The following is a 20,478-nucleotide window of genomic DNA, read 5'->3' as shown; positions in this document are numbered from 1 at the left end:
TCAAGAGGTTTAAAACAGACAGAAATTTGGGGGCCCGGGACAAGAAGCCTCACATGGGCCCCCCTCTAATATAAATTAATAGGAAAAAGGTTCAAATCTGGGCCCCTAAGACCCTGGAAAACGGGACAATAGACCCTTTTGTCCCCCCCGTATACTGCCCTTGGTTTAAATAGAAAATATCTAAATTATGCAAAATGAAGCTTATTCAGACAAGCAAACCTATTATTAAATTTTGTATTAAAAATATTACTTTATTAATGTCCGCTATATTTAAAGGTTAAGATATTTTTGACTTTTTTTGTTCACCTTGTTTTGAGAAATCATGTTAAAACCAGGACTATATTGGGACTATATAGGGACTTTATCAGGACTAAAGCAGGACTAAAGCAGGACTAAAGCAAGACTAAACTAGGAATAAACAAAGAATAAACCAGGTCTATATAAGGGCTAAACCAGGACTAAATCAGGACTAAACAGGGACTAAACCAGAATTATATTAGGGCTAAAAAGGACTAAACCAGAACTAAAACAGGAATAAACCAGGAAATAAAACAGGACCATGTTATAAAGTGCACAGCAATGCTCCATAAATACTGACTCATGTGGATCTTAGTGAACGAGGATCCTGCCTACCTTCCACGTAATGTGATGTCCATTCATTCACCACAAACCAGTCAGACAAGAAAATGTGTCAACAAATTCCAGACGAAAAATCACTTCAAACCCAAGTTAAATCATTAAAACAAAATGGCAGAAGCGATTTGATTTAAAATAACCACTGTAAATGAATAAATTGTAAAGTTTATAAAAATATTAATCGTGACAGTACAGCAAAAATAGTAGATTGAAGTTGCAATCGTGTGAAAATCAAGACGCAATTTACCTTTACGTTGAGTTTTCTTGTACCGACAGCTCTGGAAGTGTGTGGCCGGTGGATGGTGCGTGTTTTTCGGCCGTGTCTCTCCTCTGGTCTCGCTGAAAGGAGCTGAGAGGTGCGGGGAGCGTGGTGCGTCCTCGGAGTTTTGTGTCCGTGGCGGATCTGGCGAGAGGCTGGGCCGATGTGTGCGCACTCCCGATTGGTCCCAAACGCACCATGTTTCAAGGAGGCGTTCAAGGGTTGTAAGGAAATGTAAATCATGTTGCCCGAGTATGTTACAATAGTATATTTCTTCTTTTGGGGGTGCATGCAAGATTAGACTATTTGGAGATTAAAAAATAAAACATAACAACAAAACTTTAATAAACCTCTTTGTTTAAACATGCAGCCCGATTTGAACTCGTTTAAAAAAATTATAATATTGACGGTCCATGTATGAATGAAGATTAAGAAATAAAGGGGAAAACATACAATACAACATATTGCTGTGTACCTGTGTTTTATTTATTTATTTTTCTATACGTTTTTGTGTGGGGTAGCCATGTTTAAAATAAGGTTAAAAAGATATTCTAGTTATATTGTAGAAAAAAAATATAAAAGAAAATAAAAAAAAAACTGAGAACAAGTGAATAGTGGTAATAGTGTGTACCTATGTATCATTATCATTATTATTTGTTAATTTCTTGTTCTAACATATTTGAAATACAGGTATCTTTGTGCTGTGGTGTCCGTGGGTAGTAGAGAAAAACGTGAGGTGCGTACTAAATTTGAGCTTCAAATTAATTCAATTACATAACAAACATTTGCAAATACTCCCATAGAACCCAAAAGCCTCACCAGTCTCTTCAGAAAACTCCAAAACGCACCAAGCCATCAGGGTAATTAGGCCTACTGTGTGATTGGCCAAAATCTGTTGTTTATCTGCGCTCAGCCAATAGAAAAACCTCGTGTCCAACAGAACTCCACAGTCCAGAGGTATAAAGGTTAGTAAGTTTGTCCGTTTCTGGGTCATTTGGCAAAAAGTTCATGGACTTGTCAGTGCCCTTACTATATTTACCTCATTGGTTCTGCTCTTCAAATAAAATAAGTAAATATGCACAAACCCTTGTATTTAGAGCATGCATGGCTGTATTAATAGATTTGGAGAAGTTGAGAGAATTTATAGGCTATCAAACTTGAAGTGATAGGCGACCCCTGCTGGCTGAAAAAAATCTCACAAGTGTGTTAAAAGCCAACAGGGGTCAGTAAGAGCTCTCTAGTACTTCCAAGTCACAGGGTTAAAGCAGTAGCTCCTATGTCTTAGTATGCCTCTTACATATTTTCATTTTACATAATTCATTACAAAATTGAGAAGTAAATTTAAAACTGTTGTATTCATGGTACTGAAGCGATAATACATTAAAATGGCTCTTCACGGGTTTCAGATTGATTCAAAATTAACACTGTTGACATACTAATAACCAGTCCAAAACAAAATAGATCTTTTGAATGGCTAAAAGTCCTCTAAACCTACATACAGAAGAATGAAATCTATTAGGGGGGGAAAAGTGGAAAACCTACACTCAAGAAATAACAAATGTTGAACCAAAAACATATCCTGTCTATCGAATAGTCTACTAAAAAGGGTGTGACAAAAGCTTCCGTATCTACTACATATCTCCATGTATCTGACCTAAACTTCCTTCTCAAGACTACACCTGCATGGAAGTTAAAGCAAAAACTACTATTATTTTAAAAAGGCACATTAAACTTTGATCTATTAAGGCCCATCACCTCACGATAATTATTCAAACAAAATCAATGTTTTTAAAGGAATAAACTCACCAGTTAGAGCAAATCCATTTCTTTTTATTATTATTAAGTGTACAAAACAAGTGCAAAAAGGGTGATTGATAAGAGCTACACAAAGAAGGCCTCACCATTTCAATTAGTGACAGTAATACAACATAGCAGTGGTGTTCAGAAAGTATAAAAAGCATTCAGTTTATTCATGTATGAAGCAGTTTCTCAAGCAGGTCAAAACATTGCAAAACACTGAATTTAAGGACATGACAACATTTCATTAACGCTCAATGTTGCAACTAAAGGAATCAACAAGGTCCCTTTTCAAACTAGGCAGTGCAAACACTTCACAAGTAAGATCCTACAACATCATAAAGGTCCTTCAAATACATTTACCCACTTAAAGGTGCATTGTGTAACTTCCGGTGGAGGGTCTGTCAAATGCTTTTCATGGAGAGTAAACTAGACCATGTTACAGGTCAGATCTATGGAGAGGCAGCCTGCTCAGTAAGAATGCCAGCTGTAATTGAATAAATGTAAGGCTGAGCTCTTTAAAGTCATACTGTGGAACATTCCAGGCAAAGCATTGAAATACCCACAGAAACAAGCACATGACAGGCCCCCAACAAAAAAAAGTTACATAGTGCACATTTAAAAGGTGCATAAACTGGTAGAGGGTTCCCTACCTGCTTGTCTCCATGGAGATGTTATTACGGTCTGAAATGTTTCACAGTGTGGCATTAAACTTATTTATGTCCCATTCATTTAATTATGGGTGTTTTGATTGCTCAAAGCATCTTGGTCTGGTGGCATCTCCTGCTTGTTTCCATGGTGATAGTCGAGTTTAATAACCATACTGTGAAACATACCCTCGCACATCAATTACCTCGTCATGGAGACAAAAATGTAGACAGACCCTCCACCAGAAAAGTTACAAAGCGTACCTTTAACTTTGGCCCATATGCTACAATTAAGTCGCTTGCTAAAGCTGCCACAAAATTACACATCCTGAATTGTATTGACCACTAGCGTACGTAAGATTATCTATGATGCAGACAGCTAAAGATGCAGTTGAAATGTTTGTCCATCATGCTATAACTGTTCCTAACTAGTATTATTGGGAGTGGATTGAACTGGGGTATCTATGGTCAGGCCCGTCGACAGAAATTTGGGGGCCTGGGGCAAGAAGCCTCACTCGGATCCCACTCTAATGTCTACTGCCCTGTCTGGGGTTAAGATTTATGCAGTTGTTAATTAGTACCAAAATTGCAGCTCACAACACTTGGTGGATGTAACTGAAGTCATAACTAGCCTGAAAATGGTACAAAAGGCATCTCAGGTTGTGGTGCAAATAATTCACAAAGGCACGGTTTTCTGGTTTGGCTTTTTTGATGTAGTTGCTCAAACGCATTCGCCTTCCACTGACTCCAACATATTCTCTTTTAAATCGTTAGCCTCATAGCATAATTACCCAAATCATTTTTTTTTAGATTTTTGTAAAAAACAGGAAATGAAACTGCCAATGTTACTAAAATTAATGGTGCGGTTCGGTGTTTTTTGGCTCTAAAAATGTTTTCTATTCGATCAAAGATGAAGCCAATGTCAAAAGGTCCTAATTACTATATCAACTTTCCATTCAAACAATAATTTTTGGTACATAATGTTTATTTTGTGTACTTTTTCTTTGTAGAAGTGAGGAACATTTTGCCATCTTCTGTTCTGTTCTAAGATATGAGCTTTATAGGGGGTTGTATTAAGAATGACTCATTATAGATGCCAACAGCCAAAAGTGTCTCAGTCTGTCATTTCATAAGTTTAGCATTTTTTTGTAAACATATTGTACATGTACAATGGTTTTAGTATTATTGTTTATGGTCTATATGTTCGTCAGTAATATATCACACTTCAATATCATTGTGACAGGCCTACAGAAAAAAAAAAAAAAACCTAGGTAGTTACGCTATGAGGCTGACAATATTGAGTTACCATGTTTTAAAGAATGCTGCATTTCACCTTCTTCTTTTCCTTTTTACCTGTGCCAGGTGCTTTTGGTTTGTAAGCACTAGAGAAGCAAGCGGCTGCACAGATTGGCTCTTTGAGTGCGAGATACCACCTTCCTTCCCCGTAATAGGTGAGCGTGCCTGGGTCGATGTCCACTTGCTCCCCCTGCTGGCCATCTTTCTGGAGCATAAGGATTTGGAGGAGATCGAAGCCGGTTTGAACAGGCTTGACTCCATCAGCACAACCAAGAGTGACGTGGGCGCGGCTCCCGGGGGGTAAAGTGGCAGCACCCGGGACAAAAGACTCCGCCTCCTTTTCAGCGTCGTCGGGCCAGAGCTGAAGCTGGTCCTCAGACAGGGACACACGAGCGCCAACCGTGCGTGGAGTAACGAAGAGAGCACTCAGGGAGAGTTCAGAGACAGAGCTGTACAGATCTTGCACAACCTGAAAAAATAAAGAGTAGTATGAGAATGGCCTGATTTAACTTATTATATTTCATTGTGATATTACAGACAATACAACAATAAAAGACATTATGAATTGAAGAAATGGGGAATGCATACATCAAAGTTTAAAGGGTGAGATGAAACAATAAGAATGGCTCTGTTCCTTTGTTCCTTATATGGGTGTGGGAGTGTGTATGTGTGTGTGTGCGTGAGTAGGATTAATTAATAAGATAAATTATAAAGCTGAAATGGAAAAAAAAAATTTATACAGGGAAAGGGCTGAAAATGAAAATTAAGACAGATAATTGAGTGAGTTTCAGATTTTTCCTTTTTTTTTTTTTTTTTTTTTTAAAGATTCATAGAGGTGCACTGTGTAACTTTTCTGGTGGAAGGTCTGCCACATGCTTGTCTCCATGTAAATGTTATAATTTTTGTCTGGAATGTCCCAGTATGGCATTTAAAGTATCCATCTTGCATTTACTCAATAACATGTTTATTATTGACCAAAACAAATTTCCATTCTTACTGTGAGGCTGTGGGCTCACCTCTCTACAGATGTGATTTGGTCCTATGATGTTACCTGCTGTCCTCGTAGAGATAAATAAGTGTAATGCCAGACTATGGAAGATTCCAGGCAATATCTCCATGGAGAGAAGCAGGTCATGGACCCTCCACCAGAAAAGTTACACAGTGCCCCTTTAAAGTTACAGCTCAAAGATAAAATTGATTATCTCTGGCAATAAGTCTTGAACTCAAAAGGTAACAATATTCTTAGGTAAACTGTTTTGAGTATTTTCATACCTGGAATAGTAAAAAAAAACTAAACAAAACAAAAAAGAAAAAAAAAACTGTATACTATTATATATGTAGAAAGACTTATTTATTGCATTTGATGGGTCTGAAGAGCTAACTAGACCAGTGTTCCACAAACTGTGGTGGTGCCACCTCCTCCTAGTGGTATCCAAGGCACTCTACAGTTCTAACATTTGCTTAATTTACAGTCCATTTGATTCACTTGTTAGTCCTCCTTTAGGCAATTTCCTGGTAAAAAATACTGTGGTAATAATCTAATCTAATTTTAGTCCTGGTTCAGTCCTAGTTTAGACCTGGCTTACATCTGGTAGTACTCTGAAAGGTACATTTTGGGGCTACTTGGTGTGAGAAGTATGAGATTTTTGCATTAGACAATCCCACTGCAGCACCTGGACATCAAATCTTTATACCAGATGTCACAGATATTGATTTTACTGTTGTACTCACTTGTTTCTCAGTATACTCTTTGGATCCTTCTGCTTTCCCGTAGTTTGTGAACTTGGTGGTGCAGTGAAGAGTTCTTTTGGCTTTGAAGTACTGCTCTAGGTCCACCTCCTTCTCCTCCTCCTTCCCACTGACTAAAAAACACATGACAGAATATTATTTTATTAGATAACAGCATTTCCGAGTTTCTGCTAAATATTTCTTTGAACACATTGCATTATCCAACACCAAAATGTATACAGAAAAATGGGAAAGGGTGATATGGAAATCTTACTGGAGACAGGAACAAAAATTTAGATTAATAAAGCAAAAAATTTTAGATATATAATAGGGAACAAAATAAACAACAATAAACTAAAACTAAGACTACAATACTTACAGTCACTTATGTGTTTCTTGAAGCTCTCCAAACCCTCCAACACTTTGAGAAAGTCCGTTGACTTCTCTCTGACCTGGTCTTGAACTGTGCAGAAGAGAAACCACCCAAAATAGAGAGGAATCGACATTTCCTCGTAAACCTTTTTCAAGGTCTCCAACTTGGCCTGCTCTAACCCTTTCTTGGTCTTTTTGGTCAGCTGTGTGGCGTCTCTGCTCCACTCCGTCTTTGGCTCCAGGAAGATCGCCACAAGCCGGTGCTGTTTGGCAATTCCCCTCAAATGGGCCAGCCGATCCTGGGTGTGATTTGTGTCATCCACAACAATAAGCGATGGAGATTCGGCGCTGCATTTAGCTACAATCGCTTCATCGAATGCTTTGTAACCATCAGCACTGCCCGGTTTCACATCATGGTCATCAGCGCTTAAGATTGAGCATTGGTCTTTATAAGCTTCGGCTATAGCACGAGCCAGGAAAGTTTTACCGCTTCCAGGTAGACCACGGAGGACCACCAAGGTACGTGTGGTTTTGAATGTATCTTTGGTTTTGTCTTGCTCCAAAATGGCAAACGCCAAGGAGCCAGCTGCAGGAGTTGGATCTTCTTCTTGCTCTTTCACTTCTGATTTTCCATCTTCTGCTGCCGTTTCTGCTGCTGCTGTTGGGGCTACCTCGGCTTCAACCGTGTCAGATTTTTCCTTAACCTCTCCTTTAGATTCTTCAGTCTTCTCTTTATCTTCTTCCACCATCTTTTCTTCCTCCTTGGGTTCTCCTTTCTCTTTCGGCACCTCAACATTTTCAACCACTTTTTCCTCTTCTTTTGGTGGTGGTGTCTCTACTGGCTCTTGCGCAACAACTGGTTCAGCTATGGTTTCATTTACTGGTGCCTGCTCAACCTTCTTCTCCTCTTGTTCAGGCTGGTTGCCATCATCATCTTTGCCCAGATCTTTAGCTATGCCTTCCTTATCAGAGAGGCTTGCTGCTGGCTCCTCCTTTGGCTCTTCTTCGGGAACATTATCTTCCATTTTGGCGTCATCTTCTACCTTCACATCTGCTTCTTCTGTACCAACATCATTTACAACTTCAACCTCAGAGTGGCCGTTAACTTGTTCATCATCTCCATTAGCAGTAACAGTAGTAGCTGGTGTCTCAGTGTCAGCTGGACTCTCCACTTTGGACACAACTTCTTTCTGAGTTTCAGTTTCTTCCTGTGGGGAGTCTGAAACCTCCACGACCTCACCACTCTGTTCAGTATCCATATCGTCTTTATAGTGCAATTACAAACACCAGCATTCACCTAAAACAAATAATGTATAAGTAAATAGAGATTGACATAGCATTTAGTTTTTCAGTGTTTTTAAACTGAGACAAGATCAAACAAGATCAGACTGCCATCAAATTGAAATGGCAGTTTCAATGACAGTAAAAAATCTTACAAAATCTGCTAGCCCTGTATCAACATGCTCTGAAATTCATTGGATTCTTGTATTGGTTTATCTGTTCATATTTCAGTCTTCCCTCAAATGTTTGAAATGTTTTAAAATGTGCTCTCTGGACAGAAACCTGATATGAAAACAAAGAATAGATTGCAGAAGTACTCACAATAGAATTATGCTGCATTAATTTACATCATAACATGATAGCATTATCATACTTTTGTTAGTGACATTTATGTTACAATGCCTGTGGTCACTTTGCAGTTGAGTTGAGGGTGGCAGTAGAGCTGGGAATCACAGGGTCTCTGAGGAGTCGATATGATACATGGTCTACGATACTAGATTAGCATAATATGGCAAATTCATTTTATTATCGATATTGTTGCTTTTTAAGAACCAAATACATTTTAGCCACAATATTTCCTTATTAAATAATTACTTGTGCAATGTTAATATGAAATACACCTATTTTAAGCATCAACACAGCGAATATGTCAAGAGTATTGCATAAACAAGTTTCCTTCAACTAAATAAGCAACAGAATAGTAGTGCAGTCAAAAAACAATTGCTAAAAGACACTCTTAGTGATATATTGATATCTTATATCAATATATCACGGTATATTGCCATTTCAATATTTTTTTGCACACCCCTAACTGACAGCAGAGTAAGTGCAGTCCAAGAGTTGCATTGGATTCCGAATTAAAACTAAAATTTTTAATCCAAAATAAGTTACCATTTAATTGAGTGATGCAAGATAAATGAAACTGTGGAAACAGGCTTGCTAACCTTTGTCCTTGAATGAGAGCCAATCATGCTCTGCCCAAGTTTATAAATAAACAATGAATGAGGTGAAAAGGACCTAAATATATTCAAACTCACTTCGAATTCAAAATAAATAAAACATAATATAGTATATTCTTATTTTTACTTTGTTATTCAAGATTGTATTTGTACTATTATTCAGTATAATTCCTGTAATGTTTGCCATAGAGGAACAAGAACAGATTTAGATTTAAAGTTGCACAATATTAGGGAAGCATGTGATAGGATATGTGGTTTTATTATTGCAATAATATCTCCTTTTGACAGTAAAAGTAGATATTTCTTCTTAACACGTACACTTTTACTAACTGAAAATGCAAAAACAATACATATTTTTGTTAGTAGTGTTAGTTCATAAATAAATAGTTTCAACACAACCAAACCAAACAAATGACAATGTGGTCTTCTCATTTCAGGCTAAATAATTTCTGAAAATAATTGCGATTAGATTTGCAATTTCTGTTTTAAAAGAAGGATTTTGTTCAAAGTTAACATGCTGAAAAGATCCAGAAGAAGCTTCAGTATTTGAGGAGAAGAGTGAAATATGAACTGCTAAATTAATACAAGAACTACACACATTTCAGAACTATTTTGTAGAAATAAACTTATTAGGAGTTTCTTTATTTCAATAACCCTAACCTTTGTGTTTATCTAATTTCGGAAAAAAGAGGAAGTAATTTCACATGCAAAATTGGCATCTTATCAAATGCAAACCAGGCTGTTCTCTTTTACAGCCATAAAACACCAGCTAAAGTTAATATTTGGATGTTTTAAATCATTATAAAATGCTACCATGTCATGTGAGATGGTTTTAGATTCTGGACACACGTATGTGGCACAGTAAATATGCCAAATGGGAGCAGAATATGGGCGAAAATGACGCCTGGGGGGTACTGGCATTGTGGGTAATCTCCAGACAAAGAGCAGCTAAAATGGGGCCATCAGGGAAAGTAATTGATTCGAAGAAAGCACTGTATCCCATTGCGTGGCGTCCACATCTGTCGCATTTATTTTGCTAAAACAAGAACTGAAACCAAAACTGTCACGAGATTAAACGGAAACAACAACCACATGCATGTAATTGAATATATTTTTCCTTAAACTCAAAATAGGCATTGTATTTTTGCATTTGTTTATTATATAGACCTGCTTTGTGTTGTAATATTTCAGTGCTAAATTAGGTTACATGATTTGATTACAAAACGCTACGATAAATTTGCATTATTGATTATTTAATTGGGCATTGTATTAGGAGTTTGCCAGTGCTGCCAAGCGGGGAGTGGCACAGACACAGGCAGTAGACAAAACACTAGATTGCATTTAGCTTCACGCACATGCCACGTTTTAAACAATTTAGCCTCCCGCGTGCAAACAACACCAGCTAGCCTAGTGCTAATTTTGTACAAAACGTTAGAAGTACGTTTGAATGGGATAGTTTTAATGCCTAAATATGCTAACAGCTTACCAGTTGTGTGGCGGTGCAGCTGCTGACCACGCGTTTCTCCGGCTGTGATTGCAATGACAAGGCAGATCCGCGGCGTAGACTCCACGCTTTCCTCTTCACGAAAAAAACGTGCGAAAGTGGGCAAGGCTAAAGACACGCCCAATCACAGCCGGAACAGCAGCGCGCGAAGGGGTGCGGGATGTAGTACAACGTGAGGTGGTAGAAATGTTTTGGTATTCCTGACAATTAAACTAAAACAAAGTCAGTAAATGTAATTAATAGAAATATAGAAGCAACTTGTAGAAATAATTATTCTAGTATTGTATGAATAGTAGTAGTAGTAGTAGTTGTAGTATTGTGGCTTCACTTTGTATGCAATTTGTATGCTTTTCCAGAGCTTCCTTGAAAGTTGATATATTTCAGTAGTTAAATAAATACTAGTAGCAGCAGCAGCAGCAACAGCAGCAGTAGTAGTAGTAGTAGTAGTAGTAGTAGTAGTAGTAGTAGTAGTAGTAGTAGTAGTCTATGGGAAGGGGAGGTTGATGGTACAACCAGTGTTTGAAGCCCACGATCAAGCAGTACTATCACTGTGCTCTTTGTCAAGACACTGCACCCAGCTTGTATTAGGAGACTGTGAACACTGCACAAAGTTAATGGTTTGTTCTGTAGTGATTTGTCATGGTCACTATATGGAAAATCTAAAATATTTTACACTGGATGCCCTTTCTGTTACAAACTGTTGAAAACTATATTAATTTGCATAGTGTGTCTCACCTATGCAAATTAATGACACATCTCACCTAAAGACACAAACACGCAAATTTGTCATATCGTTTGGCTGACCAGCCTTTCCCTTCTACAGTTTGGTCAGTGTGTGGTTCTGGCGGACCAAGTAATCAAGTCAGTCCCTCAATAAGCTTTTGTAGATCAGACCATTTCTCTCCATAGCATTGTTTATTGTATGGGCTGTCACAGTTTTATTGTCTCTATTCTATAACATAAAAGAAACATTACGCTGCATAAGTTCTGAGGGTTTTTGTGACCGAAAGATCTGACTTAACAACATGTAAATTTCTTCCTGGTACAAATATAGGACTACTGTAAAGAGAAGAGGAAGTATCAGGCAGTAAAAGCAGTGTACTGTAAGCCTGAGTATAGAAAGTGTATGAACTTTTGGCATTTTATTAATGAAGTGTAATTTCAGTTTTCTTATCAGTGAGATATTTCCCAAATAATAAACCAATAAATAAAAATTCCACCACAATTATTAATGATCTCAAACATTCTGCTGACAAATGCACTAGTCCAGCCTCTGCATAGTTATATTTATTATTCATGGAACAGTTAAACATGCAGTTTTAAATTTCAGGAAAACAACTATTAATACTTTAATGACCTTTATAGGGGAACGTCCTCATTTTGTGTTAGACATTGTTTTGCTTCATCCAGGGCCTGCAAAACATAGGGCATAATATAATAATAGAATTTTATATATATATATATATATATATACACACACATATACACATATACATATATATACATACATATATACACACAGAGAGAAGTGTTCAGAAATTTTATGTCTTCTCCAGGCTTCTACATCTGACCTGTTAATACTTCTAAAATTAGTTTTCTTTTTTTACCCTATTATTTAAATAAGCAATATGTAACTTTTTCGCTAGAGTACCATCACGTGCTTGTTTTTATGGATATGTCATTGCTCTGCCTGGAATGTTCCACAAAATTACATTAAACAGCTCTACCTTACATTTATGCAATTACAGCAGCCTTCATAGCTCAAAAATACCAAGAAAAACAGGCATTCTGACTGTGAGCGGGGTTGCCTCTCCACAGATCTGACCTGTAACTTGGTCTGGTTTGCTCACCATGACAATAGAAATTAACACCATACTGTGAAACATTCTAGACAAAGCAATAACATCTCCACAGAGAAAAGCATTTGACAGACCCTCCACCAGAAAAGTTACACAATGCAACTTTAACATGGGTATTTCAGTATTAGGCTACAGTTTTTGAAGTACCAACATTTCTTCTACAAAAAACTAAATATCCTGTCTTCTTCCACATAGAAACTTTGAAGCCTGTAGTTTAAATCTGTACAAACATATTCTGAAATGTGATTCTTGTATTAGTTTGTCAGTTCCTATTTGAGTCTTTTTGTCAGTTCTTATGGGCGTGTTTAAAATAGGAACTTTAAGTATAATCCTATTATTAAAAAATAAATGTCAAATCAAATCTCAATGTTTCTAAGAAGAAAGTCCCATATTATCATATAATATTTTACTCAAATCGTTCAGCCCTAGTTCAGTACTTTACTACTTTACAATGTGATACTTTTAATTATTTCTTTTGCTAGTGTATCTGTAAAACATACTACTTTCACCATGATAAATTACCTCTTGAATAGCATTTGTAGCTGAGACATCCTCTTGTTTTTTGGCGTGGCTTAGAGCTTTCTCAAAATGGGAGACAGAGGACTCATAATCTCCAAGTTTCACTACAGTCAAACAGAAAAAAACAGTTTAGGATCAAATTAAATAGCCCATATTATGCTATTTTCTGATCTGTGTTATAATATTGTTTCCTTATCACACTCGGAGTTATGTATAATTTCATTCACACATGTCTAACACACAAGACCTGCATATTTAAGTTAACTTCCTCTCTCAAATAGAAAACACTCAGGTGTCATGTGGTAATACAGGAAACTCCTCACACCTTCACTAGAATCATTTGGATGATTTCAACTCTGAAATTGCCCATCTCCTCTAAACAAAAGATAAAAGGTAGCTGTTAACTTGTAAACTACCACTTCATGACATTACAAGGGGAAACAGAGTATTTTGAAATTTGCAGATGTGGACAGACTAATAATAAAGGATTAGTCAAACGTGTGAATGAAACAAAACACAACTTCACATATGTTTTTGATGAGGTAACAACATTAGTACATGGCAAGAGTCAATTTTGCATCATATTAAATATAATATGATGACATGATATATATAAAATAATTACTTTCAGATTGTGCAACTAGAAGATTTGAATTCATCTGCCACTGGACATCCCCAGTGTCCTCTGCTGCTGTGACCGAGCGGAGACCACAATATCTGGCTTCTTCAAATCGGTTCAATTCCAGATACAAGCAGCCGAGCTCATAAAACACCCAAATCTTCTCCTCTGCATCATGCACCCAGGGAATCCTCTTCTCCTGACTGAACAAGTGAAAGACAATGAATATGAGCCAAACTAACAGATAACCCTATGTCCTGTCAATCATCTTATCATCTCTGCACTCTTTTTCCGCACGACTTCCTCTATATAACTCAGATATATGTGTATTACTATATTTCAGTATTTTATTGTTACTTTTTTGTACATATACATTTCTATAATTATGCCATATCGGACACCAAACTCTTGCTATTTTTGCTACTTGCTTAGAATGTATTATTACTGTTTATGTTTTTTCTCTTTGTTTTTATAATATTTTGATGTGTGAGCTACTGTGTCCAAATAATTTCCCTTGTGGATCAGTAAAGTTTGTCTAAGTCTACCAAGCGACAAGTAGTTCAGAGTATTTTCTTTTTCTAGTTTCTTCTGTTGCTTATGGATATGTGGCACCCTGGACATATTTGCAATAAAAAGGCACCTCCCAATAACTTTTAATTTTGTAATGTTCTTCCAGCTACATTTTCATTTATGTGTGGCACTTACATTAAATTTTCTATTACAAATGTAATACCAAATTACTCCAGTAGGTGTCAGTAATGGCACAGTTAAGGCAGACCATAGACTGTAAAGAAATAAAAATATGTTGCACACAAGCCTCTAGTGATACAAATGGCTTTCTATATTGATTTTCCTAAACATAAACAATTGATACTTTGCAGCTGATGTCATCAACATTCCCTGGGGGTGTGAAGCTAACTGGAAGCACTGCTCTGTTAGAAGCTCTGCTACTCAAGTTAGACTTTAATCTGAGCTTTATTTTAACACAATCTGACCAGAAAGAGATGACTTGGTTGGAACTGCAGGTGAGATGATATGTTTAAGATATGTTAAGTAGTCATAAGCGAGCATTTTCCTGAAAATCTGTTGTTTAAATCCATTTTGTATTTTTTCAGATGATTTTAAAACGTTTTTGCATGTGTTTGTGGTAACTGATGAACATTCCGCCAATAGAAACACATTATAGTACACCCCCAGAGTGATGTCACTGCAAAGTATCATCATTTTATCATTGTCCTTTAATGTAAAATATATTCACATTTTATTCTCAAGTCCAAACCACATGCTTTTACTGAGGATTAGCTGTAGACCTTTTTTCATGTAAGTTTTGCATTACCTCTGCTGTATATAGTTCTCATGTCTAACTAGCTTGTTGACTATTTTCCTCACAAAGGTATGTGTCAGTTACTCATTGACTCACCACTCAATAGCCTGCTCCAACTGCCCCATTTGTGCATACACACGCCCCATGTCATCCAGTGCCCTTGACCGGTCGGCGCGAAGTTTGCTGTTGACAAGAGAGATCATGCAGCACCTTTGGGACCATGTTTGGCAATACACAACTATTTTTAGTGTCTCACCATTTGTTTCCGAACTCCAGATCTTTGCGGTAGTGGTCCAGCGCTTTGTCCAGGTCTCCGAGTTTGAAGTGAGCGTTTCCAATACATCTATGAACAATTTCTGAAAACTCATTTTTATCTGGTACGTCTTTTGGAGACCAGGACTGCACAGTTTTCATGAGTTCTTCAGCCTTTTTTAGACTGGCTTTTGCATTGCCACACATCAACTCTAAAAAAAATACAATACATTAATTACAGATTAAGCTGACAAACAAACATAAGTATACAAATATTGTTATCACTGCAATTCTAGACTTAAACTGTAACACCGCCTTGTCACCATGGAGATGTTCTTGCCTTGCCTGGAATGTTCCATAGTATGGCCTAATACTTTTTTATTTTTTATGTTTTTTTTAATGTTTTCTTTTTTTCAAAAATCTCTTGTAAAACCTGCATTTTTAAAGTGAGCGGGGTAATCTCATCACAGACCTGCCTTGTAACTCGGCTTTCTTGTGTCACTTAGTGTACTTATGTCCATGGAGATAGATAAGCTCAAAAGTGCACTATGTAACTTTTTGATTGGGGACCTCTACCTTCTCTACCTTCCATGTATTAAATTACAGGTGGGTTTATAGCTCAAAAGTATCTAGAAAAACAAGCATTCTGACATTGACCAACCAAACCAAACCATAATATCTCCATGGAAACAAGCAGGTGGCTGGCTCTCCACCAGAAATTATTTATTACCTGCTGCTAGTCTAGAATGTTTTTATATATGATAATAAATGCCTTTATTCCTGGGTTTGCCTTGTTGTCTTTACCTGATTCAATCTCCTCCAGGCGCTTCCTGAAGATCTGCGTGTGCTCGGAGCCGGACTTGGGCCTGGTCACTTTGTGGTTGGACTTTCCTCCTTTTTGCACCACGATCGGCTTCTCATTATTCCTAAACTCAGAGCGGGTCTCCAGGTAACTGAGGGAGCCTTTGATCACGTCCTGCAGACTCTCTCCTTTCTTTGTAACAACTTTACTCAGATCTAAAATCCATAAAAAATCACTAAGGTTATTTTGTAACCACAGAAATATGTTTTGTTCAAGAATTAATATGGTATATGTTCATTGTTATCTGGATTATATCATAGACTGTATAAAGAAGTACCATAGAGTCAAAAGCTCACCAAGGCTAGCAGTTATAGAGGGAAATTTGGAGCCAGTTACATATTACAAATTTATTTACGCACAAAATAGTGCAGGTAAAGCACCAAGATCATGTAAAGTGGGTTAATTTGAACATTTTAAGACAAAAATGACAGTTCACAGTAGCAGTTTCAGAGAGAGGGGTGACAACTTTTCAATTTAAAGTTAGATGGAGCCAGAAGCTTGTCCATACTCACTTCCTGTTTGGAACATAGCATGTTAGCTATGTCCATTTATATACAGTCCTTGGATTATACAAATACTAAACCCAAAGTTAAAAGATTTGGTATAACAAAGAAAGTTACATTATTAAACTAAAATGTTCTATTTCTGATTTTTGTTATTCATAAATATCCTCTATTTTGAAGCCTTCAGTCATCATATTTTGACTTTATTTGGTGAAAAATGTGTTTTGAAAATCTCAAATCTACAATAGAAAGGATCGTCTGACTACCCGACTGCTAAAATAATTAGTTAGTTGGAGCCCTATGTTCTTATGTTAGTACCATTACCTTTGTGTTTTAGAAGTTCCTCCAGGTATTTTTTATCGTCATAAAACTCTCCCAAAAACTGCTTGTCTTTTTTATCATTTTTTATTTTTTTTGCTGTCGCTTGCGGTTTCTTTTCTACCATCATTTGTTGTATAGCTGTGGCTGGGTACTTTCTCCTCACCTGTGGAAAAAAATAAGACAATAACAATGATGTTAAATTTGATAAATTTGTAGTAATCAAAGTTTAAAGGGCCCGTATTGCGCAAAATTGACTCTTTTGAGCTTTAAGCCATGTTATAATGTTCTAAAAAACAGACCTGGAGTTGTCTTTTGTTTCATTCACACGTTTGAGTACTGTATTATTAATATGTCTACATCTCCAAAACTCAAAATGTTTCACCTTGTCATGTCATGAAGTGGTAGTTTTCAAGTTAACGGCTCCTTTTACCTTTAGTTTAGAAGACATTGGAAATTCCAGACCAGAAATAATCCAAATGATTCTAGTGAAGGTGCATGGAGTTTAAAAACACAGTGGAGCTTTTCCTGTATTACCACATGACATCACAAGGTGGGACAGGGTGCTTTCCTGTTTGAGAGAAGAACTAAGCCTAAATATGCAGGGTTTGTGTGTTAAACATGTGTGAATGAAACAAAACACAATTCCAGATATGTTTGTGATGTGGAAACAACATTATAACACAGATCAGAAAATAGTGTAATATGGGCCCTTTAATTATAATTGGTTTGATTGCACTAGTATCCATGGCAACCGCACTTCAGTCACATTCACACATTGGCAGTGAAGTAGTGATAAGCACCAATTACCTCCCACTCCCATTAGCAATCCCATTACCATTCACAAAAGCAAGGTGAGTTCTTTTCCTTGCCACACACAAGAGTATAAAAGGTGCTGTCAGTAGGGATAAAACTGTCATACCTTCTGGAAAATGGGCGTACTTGGCTGTTCACCCTAAGCTTCTGAACTGATCAATACTCTAAATGCTATCTATGAGCTAACATTCTGCATTACTACTGACACTTTGCAGTGAGATCACGTTGGGGTGTTCTATATGCATATCTGTAGTGGAATGCTCAGTCGTTACCATGATGACATACTGCACACATCAGCAAACAGAGCCTGATACGTTTTTAGATTGTTTGAAAACTCAAGAAAAAACACAAAATAGATTAAATCACATTTTCAGGAGCCATGAGTATGAGCCTTCACAGTCCTTTTTAGGTGTTTGATTTTCAACACATAGGTCACAGTGACAAACTGAAATACTGTTGGGTAATGCTAACTATCTTGTGCCTGTAATTTTATGTGTAGGAGACCATTTCCAAATCCGATCTGATAGTTGCAACCAAGTCAAGTCTTTCTGGTAAGATTATGTTAAATTAAACCTCAGATTAAAATCTAATTTGAGTAACAGAGCTTCAAACAGAGTAGAGATTCCAGTTAGCATCACAGCTCCAGCAGCTTTTTGACTGAGCTATAATTATTCACCTCTCCGCTACTAGTAATTGGGTAATAAGTCTCTTTATAAACCAATATTTAAGAATTTGGAGACTTAATACAATTGACAGTATTAACCTATAATCATGGGTTTCAAAGTGATGAAAAGTTAACACCATCGCCATAACAAATAGCAATTTAAATACAATATACAATATTGTAATTTATGAATTGTCAAAAATTCCCAAAATGTTGCCTATAAACAGGAAGTTGAAACCCATGAGTGCACACTAATAATGTCTGACTAGCACTATTCTGCAAGGCCCACAGTGTCTCTACAAGAAAAAAAATAAACATCAGATAACATTACCTCGTCATCTTTTTGGAAAAAGCTGAGATCTCCTTTGCTTTCAAGTTTCACTGAAGATGGAGCTGGACAGTAATACAATAAAGGATTTAAGGATATGTCATTAAGATTTGAAGGTGAACATTACTCATGCGTTTGTTTATTTATTTATTTTTCATTTTTTATTGAAAATAGACTTACATCCTGCTGTGTTTTCTATGGCCTCCTGAGCTTTCTGGATGCCTACTCTGAACTCCTGTATCTCAGGTCGAATCTTGAGCCCTCTGTGATTACACACTTTGGCAAATTCAAATTCTCCCATGTAATACAGCGCTTCTGCTTTCTGATGCAATCCCTGCAAAACACACCAGCACACACACACTTTAGTCTTGGTTTAGAGTGTAGTTGTCCAAAGTGGGGGTCACGGGCCAAACTCGAACCTCCAGGTGATTTACTTTGACCAGCAAAATGAGCTCTGAGATTTTAATTAAACGGTTTTATCATAAAGACTCTTGTGAGATGGGAAGGAGTCCAATCCTGTACTAATATTTAGAGTCAATTTAATTGATTTTAATTTTTTTTTTTTTTTGCAGAAGAACATATTTATGTGCAAACTGCCCTTAGATTTGGCTAATGTGCAGTAATTTTGGCCCAAAGAGGAAAAAAACTTGGACATCCCTGGTTTATAGACAAATGGCCATTATGCTCTAGAAATGTTTATTTTAATGTTTATCTCATAGTCAGAGGTGAGTAGAGTGGTCAAAAAGTACCGTGAGCCCACATGCAAGAATATTACTCAAACCGAAGTACAAAATAATTACTCAAGTAATTGTAAAAATAATATTTGAAGAAACTACCACTTGGAACACTTTGAATTCAATACATTTAAATCTAATAGCAATTAACAGGCTAACAATAATACAGTACCTCAAAATATGTCTTGTCTGCCTTGAGTGAATTCTCTGCTTCCTTCAGAGCCAATTCAGGGTTACCCATCGACAAATGGCATTTAGAAATACCAACATGGCAACTTTTGTCCTCTGGTCTAATTGACAGTATCTAAAAATAATAATAATAGATAATTAGCATATTACATTAAATAAGCACGATGTTTATTAGTTGCTCATTTACCTTCATGTAGCTTTCTATGGCTTTCTTGTACTCGCCTTTGTGATACATCCAGTCTCCATCAGATACAAAAGTGTATAAAACGCTTTTTGAGTTGGCATCCTCGTTGCCTAAATCCGTATCCGACATTCTACTATCCTATTTATACAGTTTTTCAATAAACTGAGTTTTATCACGAGAAATTAACAATAAAAAGTCATTGATGAAAACACGAAAGTAGCTAAGTGGTCTCCTAGCAACGGAACAAAAACAAAGACGAAGAAAGGAACTCGAAGAAAGGGGAAGTAGCGCCTTCGTGTGGCGAACTGGTGTAACTGCTGTAGCTCGTTTAACTTGGAAGATTGAAGATGAAAGAGCATACAACATACATATAATATGAACATTAAGACTAAATGTATTTGTAGTACTAATTGCTTATCTTTCAAATAAAAAAATACATACATTTATTTGGAAACCCTGCTAGGTCTAACCATCATTATTGCTTATTGCTTATAACATACCATTCACAACCCTCAAACACCAAAAATATGCCATGTGGAAAATGAAAAGTAGCCTTATTATGCTATCTAATGTTTAATTACATTTTTAGATTATGGGCTTATAATTGGTAGGCTAACAATTCTACAGTGACTACTGCATTTGAATGGTATAAAATCAAGACTATTGCATTCATTTCCCCCAAAATCTTTTTTTTACTCCAGACTGAGAACCACTGACTTACACAACAAAAAATGGTAAACATGCAAACCTAGGTGCCACTTCAGACCTTGTGGTATAAAGGCAAGCCCAAGAAATACCATCATTAATTTTTACTGCACTGCTCTGTCT

At 36.7% G+C, this 20,478-nt stretch overlaps 4 protein-coding genes across 4 annotated transcripts in view; 1 reads left to right on the top strand and 3 right to left on the bottom strand.

Moving 5' to 3' along the window:
• The window catches only part of aclya (ATP citrate lyase a), a 35,797-nt gene extending 34,756 nt beyond the window's left edge, over positions 1 to 1,041 (bottom strand). The window contains exon 1 of the mRNA XM_020926657.2: positions 884 to 1,041. The gene's annotated coding sequence lies outside the window, so the exon portion shown is untranslated. The remainder of the gene's footprint in view (positions 1 to 883) is intronic.
• nkiras2 (NFKB inhibitor interacting Ras-like 2) overlaps positions 1 to 20,478 on the top strand; it is a 179,088-nt gene that overhangs the window by 143,053 nt on the left and 15,557 nt on the right. The window lies entirely within an intron of this gene.
• cnp (2',3'-cyclic nucleotide 3' phosphodiesterase) lies at positions 4,485 to 10,599 on the bottom strand. Its single transcript, XM_020926414.2, has 4 exons — positions 10,462 to 10,599; positions 6,743 to 8,032; positions 6,367 to 6,497; positions 4,485 to 5,104 (listed from the first exon to the last, which is right to left on the bottom strand). The coding sequence occupies exons 2-4, from the start codon at positions 7,992 to 7,994 to the stop codon at positions 4,652 to 4,654; spliced, it is 1,836 nt and encodes a 611-aa protein (XP_020782073.2). The 5' UTR covers positions 7,995 to 8,032; positions 10,462 to 10,599; the 3' UTR covers positions 4,485 to 4,651.
• odad4 (outer dynein arm docking complex subunit 4) lies at positions 11,660 to 19,974 on the bottom strand. Its single transcript, XM_020926461.2, has 11 exons — positions 19,654 to 19,974; positions 19,450 to 19,581; positions 18,724 to 18,877; positions 18,547 to 18,608; positions 16,742 to 16,901; positions 15,857 to 16,069; positions 15,057 to 15,264; positions 14,897 to 14,983; positions 13,483 to 13,679; positions 12,861 to 12,961; positions 11,660 to 11,892 (listed from the first exon to the last, which is right to left on the bottom strand). Exons 1-11 carry the CDS (start codon positions 19,777 to 19,779, stop codon positions 11,839 to 11,841), a joined length of 1,494 nt encoding a protein of 497 aa, XP_020782120.1. The 5' UTR covers positions 19,780 to 19,974; the 3' UTR covers positions 11,660 to 11,838.

Source organism: Boleophthalmus pectinirostris, unplaced genomic scaffold (genome assembly GCF_026225935.1).
Source record: "Boleophthalmus pectinirostris isolate CB_2022bp ecotype Guang Dong unplaced genomic scaffold, ASM2622593v1 HiC_scaffold_17, whole genome shotgun sequence".
In the NCBI taxonomy this organism is placed as follows: domain Eukaryota; kingdom Metazoa; phylum Chordata; class Actinopteri; order Gobiiformes; family Gobiidae; genus Boleophthalmus; species Boleophthalmus pectinirostris.
The sequence above is the reverse complement of the archived record's forward strand: the minus strand, read 5'-3'. Positions and strand labels throughout refer to the sequence as shown.

Bases quoted from the DNA above. Each gene is read 5' to 3' on its own strand.
- cnp (XM_020926414.2), bottom strand. From the start codon at position 7,994: ATGGATACTGAACAGAGTGGTGAGGTCGTGGAGGTTTCAGACTCCCCA. The intron at 6,498-6,742 runs GTAAGTATTGTA...TGTGTTTTTTAG, and splicing joins CAAGAAACACATAAGTGACT to TCAGTGGGAAGGAGGAGGAG. The intron at 5,105-6,366 runs GTGAGTACAACA...TTATTTTTTCAG, and splicing joins AAGAGTATACTGAGAAACAA to GTTGTGCAAGATCTGTACAG.
- odad4 (XM_020926461.2), bottom strand. From the start codon at position 19,779: ATGTCGGATACGGATTTAGGCAACGAGGATGCCAACTCAAAAAGCGTT. The intron at 18,878-19,449 runs GTACTGTATTAT...TGTGTTTTGCAG, and splicing joins CAGACAAGACATATTTTGAG to GGATTGCATCAGAAAGCAGA. The intron at 14,984-15,056 runs GTGAGACACTAA...TCTTGTCAACAG, and splicing joins CTGGAGTTCGGAAACAAATG to CAAACTTCGCGCCGACCGGT.